At 50.4% G+C, this 12,956-nt stretch overlaps 1 protein-coding gene across 2 annotated transcripts; it reads left to right on the forward strand.

Annotated features, from left to right (window-relative positions):
* Positions 1–236: 236 nt before the first annotated feature.
* TMEM218 (transmembrane protein 218) lies at positions 237–6,883 on the forward strand. 2 transcript variants are annotated; one of them, XM_006122306.5, is made up of 4 exons: positions 237–426; positions 2,233–2,343; positions 3,550–3,652; positions 6,014–6,883. In XM_006122306.5, the coding sequence occupies exons 2-4, from the start codon at positions 2,234–2,236 to the stop codon at positions 6,146–6,148; spliced, it is 348 nt and encodes a 115-aa protein (XP_006122368.1). In that variant the 5' UTR covers positions 237–426; position 2,233; the 3' UTR covers positions 6,149–6,883. The 2 variants fall into 2 exon arrangements, with proteins under 2 accessions (XP_006122368.1, XP_075765527.1); XM_075909412.2 differs by having other exon boundaries at positions 365–519.
* The last annotated feature ends 6,073 nt before the right edge of the window (positions 6,884–12,956 follow it).

Genomic DNA, 12,956 nt, shown 5'->3' on the forward strand with positions numbered 1-12,956 from the left:
CACACCCCTCCCCCCCACCCAGGGGCGGCCTTGTCTCCAGCGGGCGGGATGAGAGGGGTGGGGCTACGGGCGCACCAAGGGGCGGAGCCGAGCTGGGGACAGGGCGGGGCCGAGCTGGGGACAGGGCGGGGCCGAGCTGCGCTACGGGGCGGGGCCGAGCTGGGGACAGGGCGGGGCCCGGAGCGCCGCCCGCCGGTCACGTGACGGGGCCGAGGGCTGCTCAGCCCCGGAACGGGCTGGGCAGCTTCAACCAATCGCGAAGCGGAATAGAGGAGCGGGCCACATTGATTGGCGAACAACGGCGGTCCACTCACCAATCACCAGATGGCAAATTTCAGCACTTCCGGCCCTGATGGTTGCCCAGGAAACCAGCAGCGAGAAGCGGGCTAGCGGAGAAAGAGGCGGATGAAAGGGCGACGCTGATTGGTGAACACCCCCAAGTCGGGAATAGCAGCTTCTCTGCCATTGGCTCCCTTTGGCCCCACCTATCGTTTCCGCCCGTAAGCGGCCCGGCCGCAGGTAGGAGCCGTGGCTTGTGGCGGCCCGCGGGAGCGACCCCGGAGCCTTCCCGCCCATGCGCGCTGGGCCTCCCAGCCCTGGTCCCACAGCCCCTGCGGCCGCCGCGGCTCGGCCCGGCCCCGCTCGAGGCAGCCCCGGGCCGGGTTCGGGGCCTGTCGCCGCCCGCCCGCGCCAGTTCTGTGGGGAGCAACGGCCGGGCCTGTGGGGGAGGGGCTGCCCCGGACCTGCGGGGGGAGGGGCTGCTCCGGACCTGCGGGCGGGGGGGCTGCCCTGGACCTGTGGGGGAGGGGCTGCCCCGGACCTGGAGCAGAGAACTTGCTAGATCCGCATCGGTCTGTCACTGGCCGCGTCTGGACTGGCGACACACACACTCTCTCTCTCTCTCCCCCCCCCCGCCCCCCCGCCTCGTTACACCGGCATGTGCCTTTGTGCAAGAGCAGCCCTGCCAGTGCAGACGCTCTCTTGTGCAAGAACTCTCCCATGGCCATTTTAACCACCGGGCTTTCTCGCGCAAGAAATTCAATTCATGTTGCCTGTCTACACTGGCGTCTTGCGCAAGGACAGTTGCGCGAAAGGGCTTATTCCTGAGCAGGAGCGTCAAGAGTTCTGGCACAAGAAGTCCTGATTTCATACATTAGAACGTCAGTGTACTTGCGCAAGAACACACAGCCAGTGTAGACAGGCAGCGAGTTTTTGCGCAAGAGCAGCCGCTTTGGTGCAAGATCACGCCAGTGTAGACACAGCCCCAGAGCATATTTGCCTGATGAACTGAGCATTTGTTCATTTGTCATATTTAACATTTTATGTAGCACCTTTTCATCTAGCTGACTCCCAAAATGTTCTACATATTTAACAAGTGGTACACAAACTCTGCGCCAGGATCCCTTCATTCCACCTCATGGGTGGAATGCATTTAATAGTGTACAAAAGTCTGCATTACAGTTTAAAATAGGAATGTATTTATTAAAAAGTCCAAAGGAAGGTGGAATTGAAGTAGGAATTTGGGTAAATAGACCACAGTTAACACATTGTGCTAAAACCAAAATCGCTTTATTGTTAAACTTCCAGGCTGTGTCTAGACTGGCCAGTTTTTCCAGAAAATCAGCAGCTTTTCCAGAAAAACTTGCCAGCTGTCTACACTGGCTGCTTGAATTTCCACAAAAGCACTGACTTCCTACTGTAAGAAATCAGTGCTTTTTGCGGAAATACTATGCTGCTCCTATTTGTGCAAAAGTCCCTTTTGTGCAAAACTTTTGCGCAAAAGGGCCAGTGTAGACAGCTGAGATTTGTTTTCCACAAAAAAGCCCCGATTGCAAAAATGGCGATCGGGGCTTTTTTGCGGAAAAGTGTGTCTAGATTGGCCACGGACCCTTTCCCGCAAAAAGTGCTTTCGCAGAAAAGCGTCTGTGCCAATCTAGACACTCTGTTCCGAAAATGTTTTTAACGGAAAACTTTTCCGTTAAAAGCATTTGCGGAAAATCATGCCAGTCTAGACGTAGCCCCATAGTTATCACATAAACATTATCTGAAGAATAATTACCACATGAAATTACTGGCCTGAGGTTTCCCAGGGTGTTCTCTGCCCTCTTGGTTAGTGTTTAAAGTACTCGCTTTTATTTTTGAAGTTACATGTTGTAAAGGCAGGAAAATGGAACCTGCAGAAGAAATCTATATTGAGCTGTAGCATGTTTGCTAATTTTTTCTTTCCTTCAGAATGGCTGGCACTGTGCTTGGGGTGGGGCCAGGAGTATTTATCTTAGCGCTGCTCTGGGTCTTGACATTGCTGCTCTGTGTGCTGTTATCCAGGACATCTGGGTCTGCAAGGTAAGGAGATAATAGCCTTCTGGATAAAGTTATGAAGTGAAATGGTAGACTGTCCTCATATTTAAAGGCACTTTGTTTCTTTCATTCTCAGCCTAAATAGGCTCCATTTTACTCTAATAGCAGACTCTCATTAACTTCAGTAGAGTTAGATTGAGTCCATAAACACTAACCAGCTCATTTACAATCTGTCCTTTCTCTGTAGAGTACCTGTACATACCAAGAAGGGTGGGAAGGATTATTGGCAGCTTGGGGGGTGTGAATTGTCATATTTCATTCCTAAAGGTAGTTTTCCGGGACTCAGTCTTTCCCATTTGTCTTTTTGTTGCAGCAGTCAAAATTAAATCACTTTGTGAGCCTGTCATTTTAAAAGCCCACGTGTGGTTGTAGAACAGCATGCTGATTGACTAAAAGACTCATCTGTCTTTTAAGTCTTTGCTCACTGAGCCAAGATTGCCCCTCTAAAAACTGAGTAAATAATTAAACTTGTTGATTCAAGCAAATGTAACTATTGCCCAGTGTTCTTCTGGGTAAGCAGTACAGAGACTACCCCCAGTACCAGGCCCTAGCAAAACATCCCATCCAATCCAAACCTGACATAGCAAGGCTGAGATTTTCAGTACTACCAAGGGGCTAGAGGAGATAAATTGGGTGACCAGTTTCTCTATGTGGTTTTGAAAATCTCTTTGCTATGTGTGACTAATATCAGAGGGATAGCTGGGTTAGTCTGTATCTGGAAAAACAACAAGGCAGGCCCAACGCACATTAAAGACTGACAGATTTATTTGAGCATCAGCTTTCATCATCAAGATGCATCAAGTCAGATGCATTTGACAAAGTGGGTTTTTGCCCACAAATGTTTATGACAATTAAATCTGTTAGACTTTAAGGTGCCACAGGACTCCTTGATGTGTTTGTGTGTGCCTGTGATTCAGGAGGAATGACTGCCTTTCATTTCAGATGTTGGCACTTTTCTTTTGCCTTTTCCATTAAGTAAAGTAGAATTCCTTTGAATGTGTGATGGCTCTTTTTTATTGAGTCCTGTGACTGCACTAACTACATGAGCTGGAGTTAGGTTGAGAAGCGGGTGATGGGGGTGCTGGTTTGCTTGTGATATGGTCAGAGTGTGAGTAGTGTTAATGTCTTTTTTATAAAAGGAGCTGTGTGGCTGGGAGACCTAACGGTGGGATTGTTCGATTCTTTCCCCAGATTCTCTGTCATTCTAGTTTTCTTCTCTTCTGTGATCATTACATTGGTTCTGTTACTTTTCCCTCGTGCCAGTGAGTTCCCAGCACCAGCTACAGAAATGAAGGTAAATTCTTTTCCCCTTTCAGTCTCTCCAACCTGGCTGTTGTACCTTGTTCCATCTACGCCATTGGCTTTCAAATGGGGTGGGGTGAAATGAGGTTGTTGGAGACTGGGGGACTGTGGCTGACCATGTGTCCAGGACAGAGCAGGATAACAGTGGGGAGAGTATGCAGGGAGTCCCTAGCATTCAGGTACAGGGGATGGGAAGCTCAGCCCAGTGTCAACAGCTGCTTGCTGCTTTGCCTCTTAGGGTTAGGGTGACAGCCAGCTGCCACCTCTGCTGCCCTGCCCTGCCCTGCCCTGCCCTGAATGCTCGGGCTGGGCCCACCACACTGTACCGCAGGCAGGCTGGGTGCTGCTCTGGCCAGGCCGGGTACCGGATGACGTGATGATGTCATTGTGTTGCCTGGCGGGGAAAGTGTAATTCTGTATTTGGGGAGATAATCATTTGGCAAGTATCCTGGGTTGAGCCCCCTGCCTGACCCTCTCCTACCCTTCTCAGTCTCTTACTTATCCCTAACTCTACTTGCCTACTGGCTCAGAGCCCAATTGTTCTTCTTTCTCCTTCCTGTGACTTAGTCTCAGTTGGCCATAATTCCGTTGTTGGATTCTTTGGAGTCCTGCTCAAACTGGTAAACACAAAACAGCCTGAATTCCTGCTCCATATCTCCCAGCCCGTATGTAAATGGGTTTTAGATACCCATATTACTCTGTCCCACAGTCATTAGCATGTTCACTCATCTAAATACTGAGTTGTGTAGCGTGACACCAGACATTCTTGTGTTTTTTTTTTCTGTGTCCTGCATGTAAATTGCTTTGCTCCACATAAATCTTGTAGCTGAGATCAAGGGCCGTGATGGAAGTAGGACATCTTGCACATGTCAGACAGGCCAGCAGAATCAGAATACTCATTTACAGGATCTCCAAGCCTGGCCTCTGAAGAAGCCCAGCTAGATATGGTATCAATAATACATGACCTGGGCTTTTTACACTCAAAGCCTGCTAATTGGCTAATTAAAAAGTGAAAGTGTTGAACGAGCAAACATGTCACCCTCAAGAGACTTGTTCTGTAGCAGAGCCAAGGTCAAGCTTGTGTTAACACTGTGTCATAATGCTCACCTTTGTTATACGCAATCCCAGAAGCCCAGAGGATGATTTCATAATCCTGGTTTCTGGTTGGTGATTCTCACTAACACTTTGTCTAGCTTGTGTCTATGTCTTCACTCACTAGTCAGACTTTCTTTTCCTGCTGTGTGTCCTCTGTAAGCACAGTGATGCCCATTGATATCAGTGCCCATAAATATAAAGAGCAGTGACTGGTTTTCTGGGAGAAGCAACTGTGTGACATGGAGGTCATGAATAGCTGCTTGACTTGAAGGATATAATTGCTGGACAAGATTTCAGCTCTTGTGTCAGTCTGTGGCCACATGGAATTCCAGTGAGCTGAGCATGGTTGATTCAGGCCTGTTTTGAACTGCATCGGGCAGATTGAGCACTCCCGGTTCACCTAAGATTCCCTCTGAATTCTGTCAGAATTTGTGTGCAAGGAATGCAGAACTGGGCTCCAGTCAGTGATTAAATGCTTTTTTAATCTCACTCACCTAAACAAAATACAGGACTATGTAGCACTTTAAAGACTAACAAGATGGTTTATTAGATGATGAGCTTTCGTGGGCCAGACTAACACGGCTCCATTTCTATCACCTAAACAGTGCACATCTTGCTGCTTCATGACTCAGCTTAACTCTCCCCTGGGATCTAAGATGAGACAGAAAGGGGATAAGAGTCTATTCCATAAACCCACTTGCAAGGATTAGCATTAGAATCACTGCCCAGGAATCAGAACCAACAGAGAAATTCAGTGAGAGTCCCACCATGAACACAACTCGTGAACCTGTTATACTTAAGAGGATAGCAGCTCTGTTGGTCAAACTGTGATTTTGTATTCAGCAGAACAGCATTTTCATTTCATGCTGCCTGAGGCTGCTTTAGAGTTGGCGCGCACAGCTCCAGAGGGACAAGACATTCTCTTTGTTACTCAGCAGTGACCCCCTGCCCGTGGGTTATGCCAAGCAGCCTGTGTTAATCGGAGAAATCCTGTTGAGAGGTGGCACATTTGGGCAGGGATGTAGCCCCCTTGCTGCATGCCTGCATGGAGCTGCCATCCTTACCTTGGCTGGTTTTCCTTTTCTAAAGGTCAAAAGTTCTGTTCAGACCTATTTTCTGTTGCCTTGCCACAGAGGACACTTCCTCTTTTACAGCAAACTGTGGACAAATCGCCATGGTACCTGCAGCGGGGCTTTTGTTAGCTGTGATACAGAAGGAAATGCTGTCATGTAACTGTTGGCCTTTCTGTTCTCCTCAGATTGTGGACACCTTCTTCATTGGCCGCTTTGTCCTGGTCTCGCTTCTCAGTGTGACGTTTCTAGGAAGCCTGTTCCTGGTTCTGGTTCACCACATCCTTGAGCCAGTGTATGCTAAGCCACTCCGAGTTAACTAGCTGTTATGCAGAAGGGAATTCTCCATGCTCCACGGCAGGCAGTATGTCACCAACTGGGTAAAGAAAATGTGCTCCCCAGATCTCTCCAGAAGCCTTTCTTTAAGTGGAGTTCTGAGTCTACACTCATTTCCAGAGTCAGCGTCAGCTTTCTGAGTCCTTGGCTTCTCCACGATGAAATCATAGAATATGGATGCTTTGGACTGGATAAGTAGCCGAGGCTGTTGCTGTAGCCTGTAGAAGCTGAGAGCTGTTTCCTGGCAGACAGAGTCCTGCTTACAGACTGTAGCATATGTCTCCAGTATTTGTTTCCAGCGGTATATCCCTGACCTCTGTTCTATGGGAATTCAGCTGGTCTTCTTTCTCTAGTCTTCATCTACAGTTGTAGTCCTGGCTGACCTTTCTGAAAGGTCTGATCCGTACTTGTATTGCTAGGATCTAAAAGTCAGGCTGAAAATGTTTCCAACAGAGGAGGTGCAGAATGTCGTGGTGGAGGCTTTTCCTGGTGCTGGTGCATCTGCGTTAGGCTAAATGTGGAACTGAACTTGGAGGCATTCGCCCAATTTAGTTTGAACTGTGGGTGTCTGAAGTGTGATTTGGTTTGCGCTGGGACATCTGTCCCTGCTGGTTTTGGCACTGCAACACCTGAGAGATGCTTTGAGGGGCAGAGGCAAGTGGAGGGCGTAAACTCATGGGAAGGTGAGATCCTATTTTTATGGCAATAAAGAAAGCACAAGAAGAACTAAAATATGTTTCTGAGTTTCCTTGGCTTAGGCTGCGCGGCTGTGGTGGCTCAGATGCATTGCTTATGCTCAGCTCTGAATCCAGGAGCTCTTTCAGAGCAGCCTCACACCAGCAGACGTGTCTGTGTTGCCATTCTTGAGCTCCTCCTCGACCAGGCTTTTCTTTGTGCCTTTGCCTTTCCTGGGAGAGGGTGGGGCAGAGGATTGTGATCCAGGGAGCCAATGTGCATGTGGCTGGCCATTCCCACCAGCCTTTCCGGGAGGGAAACCTGATGGTGAAGGTGGACCCAGTGAAGGGATTTGAAGGGGGGCTGGAGATGGCATCCAGGGACAGAACCGGGGAGCAGATAGCAGAACCTTTCTCGCATGCTCTTCTGTGGGCTGAGGCAATCTGGTCCTGAGCCCAGTGCAAGAGCAGAGTTGTGAAAAGCAGCTTGCATGAAAACACCGTTTGAAAGGTTGTGGGAGAAATCTGTAGGGTGGGGTGGGCAGTTTTTTTGCGTGGGGCCACTTTAAGAACTTGGGAAGTGGTCAAGGGCTGCACTCTTCTATGATATTAGTGGAGCAGGTGCAGAGACCAGGATGGAGGTTAGTTTGAGAAGACAGCTTGGGCTGCAGGAGGGGTATGGGACCTAGGGGGGAGTTTGGTTGAAGGATGGAGTTGTGACGGGTGGGGTTCGGGTGTAGGAGAGGATTCTGATCTGGAGGCGAGCAGGAAGAAATGCAGGGTCTCGGAGGAGGGTTGTAACCTGGGGCAGAAGTGCAGGGGGGGAGGTGCAGGGATCTGGGTTGTGACCAGAGGTAAGGGATTGAGGTGCAAGGTCTGAGAGGAGGTTGTGATCTTGGCCAGGGGTGCAGAGTCTGGGAAAGTGATTGGGGTACAGTAGGGGGCAGAGTGTTTGGGTTATGTGGGATGGGATACAGGGAGGATTGCCAGATGGTCTCCCAAAAAACACCAAACACGTGGGCCAAAAAGAACACGCATGTCGGACATACACCTTCAGCATGCAACCACAGGAAGTGCCACCAGGCTTCCGTCCAGTACCCAGCTGGAAAAACAGAAAATACCAGAAATTACACGTGTCCGGTATTTTCTGAATTTTTTTTACCGGACAGAGGGCGCAAAAACCGCAAGTGATCCACCCCCCTCTTGCCCATTCCCAGCATCTGGCAAACAGAGAACAGGGACTCTTCACTGCTCAACTTTGCAGGATATTGGGGTGTCTGTCAAAGCACCCTGAGATAAACTATGGGGTTATGGGGGGCTCACGGGGAGGTTGTGAGGAGGCATGTGGGGGGGTTGTCGGGGGCTCTAAGGGGCTGATATGGGGCCTCCGAGGGGGGAGCTGTGGGGAAGGGGCTCGCAGGAGCTGCCTGCCCAGGGCAAGGACCCGGCGCCCGCACATGCCTCGTGTCTCTGACCTCACATGGTGCTCTGGGCGTGGCTGCCGGGTCTGTGTGCAGGGCGGGTCCCAAGCCCGGCCAAGCCAGAGCGCTGCCGCTGCAGGGACCCGAGCAGCGGGTCCATGTCTCGTGCCAGAGGCAGGGCCTAGTGACGTTGCGGGAGCGGGGCAGTCACTGGCTGCAGCCGGGGTCCAACGGGCCGAGCCCCCAGCAGGCACGCCCTCTAGCTGCTAGCAGAAGCTGGGTGGGGCGAGGGGAGTGGCTGGGAGCCTCTGGTCGCGTGCAGAAGCTGGGCGGGGGAAGTGGCTGGGACTCCCAGCCACTCGCCCCACTCCTGCCCGGATTTTGCACACGACCACAGGCTCCCAGCGCCAGTCGCTCCCTCGCCCCCACCAGGCTTCCGTCCGGCACCCAGCCGGAAATTCAGAAAATATTGCACATAGCACGTCTGGTATTTTCTGAGTTTGTTTACCAGGCAGAGGGTGCAAATACCGGATTGTCCAGTAGAAAACCAGATACCAGGCAACCCTAGGAACAGGAGGGGGCAGAGCCTGGGATGCCAGAGGCAGGTTCTGGCTCAGAGGCGCTTTCCTGGGCGGCTCTCAGCCAGCAGCCCAGTGGATTCCTCAGCCAGAGTCCTTGCCTTCCATGCCTCTGCCTCGACTGCAGGGCCATGTGGGGCTTTGAGCGCTGCAGGCCTGGATGGGGAGGAAACCACCAGTGGGAGCTGTGGGACTGTGCTGGGGGCAGGTGCAGCACACGCAGCCTCTCCCGTCCTGCCGCCAGTCTTGAGAGCTGCCCTAAACAGTGTGCAGGGGTGGGGCGAGCAGGGAGCCGGATGAGGCTCCCATGGGCTGGATCCTACAGCTTGGCAGGCCCCTGCTGTAGGGAAACTAGGACATGCTACTCTTCAGACATGGCTAGTCACATGGTACAACATTTCTACAGTAAGAAAAACGGTCCTCGGGCTGGGGAACGGCCAGAGAAATTGGAGCTGAGAGTATTTTGCCCTAGTCTCATCCTAAGCCCTGTGCAATATATGTGCCCTCTTTAGACACTTCTCTAGCACCCATTGCATTGGCAAACCCTACAGCATTGGAATAAAAAAATCGCAGTCAATCCATGGCTGGACTGTGTCATCGGCTCTTTCTTCTTCCTCTAGGTGTTGCTTTGCACCATGTTTTATGTAGTGAATTGTATTTAATGGATCCCTAAGGACTTATTTGTTGCCCTCTTCCTTCTTGATGCAAGTGGGAAACTAATGAGTCCCTCTGAGAAGCTGCAGACCAGTTTCTAGAGGACAAAATAAAGATCAATGTGTTTTCTAGCAATTTTGATAATCATGCCTGTCCTTACAACTGTAGCGGGGCCTTCACTCATGAGACAAGCTGAAGGTTGGGTCTCTGGTGCCACTCTCTGTCCTTCTGGAAATTCACCTTTTTGTGCACCAGCTGGTGCTTGGCAGGAAGTGTTCAGCTTGGACTCTCCAAAGGCATATTGGGATTGGGCACGCCATAACCACGTACCTGCTCCCAGGGCAACACACTTGCCTGCTCAGCACTGAAAGGAGATGTGACGAGTGGGACAGACTCCCTCTGTGGTGTTTTGGGAACCTTCTGGACGTCCCCATTGTTCCAGAAGAGAAAGTAAAACTTCTTTCCAAAGTTCTGCCGTTTCAATTACAAGCGAGTGAAGGTAAATCGTGTCATTTAGGGTGTATGGCTCTTGTAGTGTTTTCTTGACATTGCGGGGGGCAATGTAGATGTGCATCTGTTTGGAACACGGATGCAAACAGCAATATAAAGAGGCCTTTCCGGTAAGATTCCTGCTCATAATTCCGGCAGGGTAGCCAAAGGGGCAGGAGCTGGCTTTGATGATCTCCTTTGTGGGGATGAAGAGGACAGGATAAAGCCTGAGAAAAACAATCTTGTTTATACAGGTTGGATTGCTCTCGTCTGGCAGCCTTGGGACATGCCTGCTGCTGAACCAGAGATGTGCCAGACCATGGGAGGTCAATATTGTTGGTAATGCTGCTGGACACTCCCACAGCTGACTGGGCTCTTAGAAGACATGCAGGGGTAAATCAGAGCTTGCTAACAGCACAGAACCCTGAGGCTATGGCTACACGGCTCCCGTTTGGTGCAAGAAATATGCAAATGAGGCGAAGCATGAAATATCGCTATGCCTCATTTGCATAATTAACGAGGCTCTATTTTTTTGCACAAGAGGCTTTTTGCGCAAACCCCCCCCCCTCTTGTGCAAGAGCCATTCTTCCACATTTTTTCCAGGAAGAACTGCTCTTGCACAAAATCCTCTTGCGCAAAAACAGAGACTCATTAATCATGCAAATGAGGTGTGGCAATATTCCATGCTTCGGCTCATTTGCATATGTTTTTGCGCGAGAGGCTATAGTGTAGACATATCCTGAAAACCAGGACTGGTGGCTGCAAACAAACTTTATGGGCCCACGGGACACTTGACCACACTATGCTAAGTGGACATCCAGCTCACTAAAATCATGCCGGACCATGGATGCTGCTGGACCAGACAGTGCTTGGCTAGAGCAGCTCAACCTGTCTAATCAAACAGCAGGAGCCTCTGACTCTGGCCACATATGGAAATGCAACCAATCCGACTCTGCGTTCTGGGATGCCCTGCTCAAGCTGTAGCAGAATGGCCCAGGGAGCACTTGCCAGTCTCAGACGCACAACGCACTCTCGCAGGGCAAACATCTAATGCTGATGTCCTGTGCTCAGTGATGGAGGAATCACGAAGGCTAGTTTCACCACCTGTGAGGTGCCTCTAAGTTTCATAGCTTGGATACTTCCACACAAGCCATGCACGTTGTGTTGCTTATTGTTAGTTACTTACTTGCATCATGTTTGACTGTTCTTACTAATACAATGCTAAATGCCATCCCTTTTCACTGACTGTATTTAAACACTGCTTTCAGGCCACGAAATATCCTTACACCCATAGTGTTTCCATCACTATTGCAGTTTGCACAATCCATCCTGCCTGAACTATTTTTAGTTCTTCAAGTAACTGCTCATGCCCTTTCAACTTAGGGTGTGCACTCACCACATGCACTGGTTCCAGACTTTTAACCTCAGCAGCATCCACAGGAGACTGACTCTGGCCCCCTCTGGAGGTGCCATTGGTCCCCCTAGCCTCCATTCCTTCTTGTTCTCAGTGCTGGTGCTGGAATTGTTGCTGCTTCAACTAGCGCTGGTGCTTCTTGTTTGAATCATAGAATACTAGACTGGAAGGGACCTCGAGAGGTCATCGAGTCCAGTCCCCTGCCCTCATGGCAGGACCCAGTACTGTCTAGACCATCCCTGATAGACATTTATCTAACCTACTCTTAAATATCTCCAGAGATGGGGATTCCACAACCTCCCTGGGCAATTTATTCCAGCGTTTGACCACCCTGACAGTTAGGAACTTTTTCCTAATGTCCAACCTAAACCTCTCTTGTTGCAGTTTAAGCCCATTGCTTCTTGTCCTGTCCTCAGAGGCCAAGGAGAACAATTTTTCCTCCTCCTCCTTGTGACACCCTTTTAGATACCTGAAAACGGCTCTCATGTCCCCCCTCAGTCTTTTCTTTTCTAAACTAAACAAGCCCAGTTCTTTCAGCCTTCCTTCATAGGTTATATACTCTAGACCTTTAATCATTCTTGTTGCTCTTCTCTGGACCTTCTCCAATTTCTCCACATCTTTCTTGAAATGTGGTGCCCAGAACTGAACACGATACTCCAACTGAGACCTAATCAATGCAGAGTAGAGTGGAAGAATGACTTCCCCTCTCTTGCTCACAACAATCCTATTAATGCATCCTAGAATCATGTTTGCTTTTTTTGCAACAGCATCACACTGTTGACTCATATTTAGCTTGTGGTCACGGTGACCCCTAGATCCCTTTCTACCGTACTCCTTCCTAGACCTCCCATTCTGTATGCGTGAAACTGATTGTTCCTTCCTCAGTGGAGCACTTTGCATTTCTCCTTATTAAACGTCACCCAGTTTACCTCAGGAACTGGTTTAACTTTCGTATTGTATTCAGTTTCCCTGGTTCATGTGAGGAGCCTTAGATAATCGAGTAGGGACTTTGCCTTGGGAAGGGGCATGACCCAGACCCTAGATTTTAAGTCCTTTGATCACTGTAAGAGGCCCGTGCCATTAGCGACCCATGCAACAGCTGCTTATGGTGTTAGAGCGAAGGACACGTTCGCGATAAATGCGAATTTGCAAGAAGCAGCATGACATTCTGGGTAGGGGAGGTGGACGTGCTTCTTGCCTGCCCCTAGCATGGGGGGCTGGCTGCGAGGTCATGTCATCCTTGGGCTCTGACAACCCCAGGTGCCATGATATCCCTGCTAGGCTACTGTGCCAGGGCCAGCCCTGCAATCCATCAGCACCAGGCCAGGGGTGGGGGCCACTGTTGCTCCTCTTCCCCACAAAGCTTCAGCAAACACCCCTCCGCTACAGCCCAGGACTGGCCCTGAGCACCCCATTCCATGGAGCTGCCTGTGGGTGTTGAGGCAGCAGACAGGTGCAGATTGTCACTGAAGCTCAAGTAGCGGATCTAAGCCTGCTGAGATCTGCTCGCATTGACCCTCATGTTCCCCAGGAGCCTCACTGAACACCCGGGACCCCATGGGGGG

This window comes from Pelodiscus sinensis, chromosome 25 (assembly GCF_052426305.1).
Source record: "Pelodiscus sinensis isolate ZL-2025 chromosome 25, ASM5242630v1, whole genome shotgun sequence".
Taxonomy (NCBI): Eukaryota; Metazoa; Chordata; order Testudines; family Trionychidae; genus Pelodiscus; species Pelodiscus sinensis.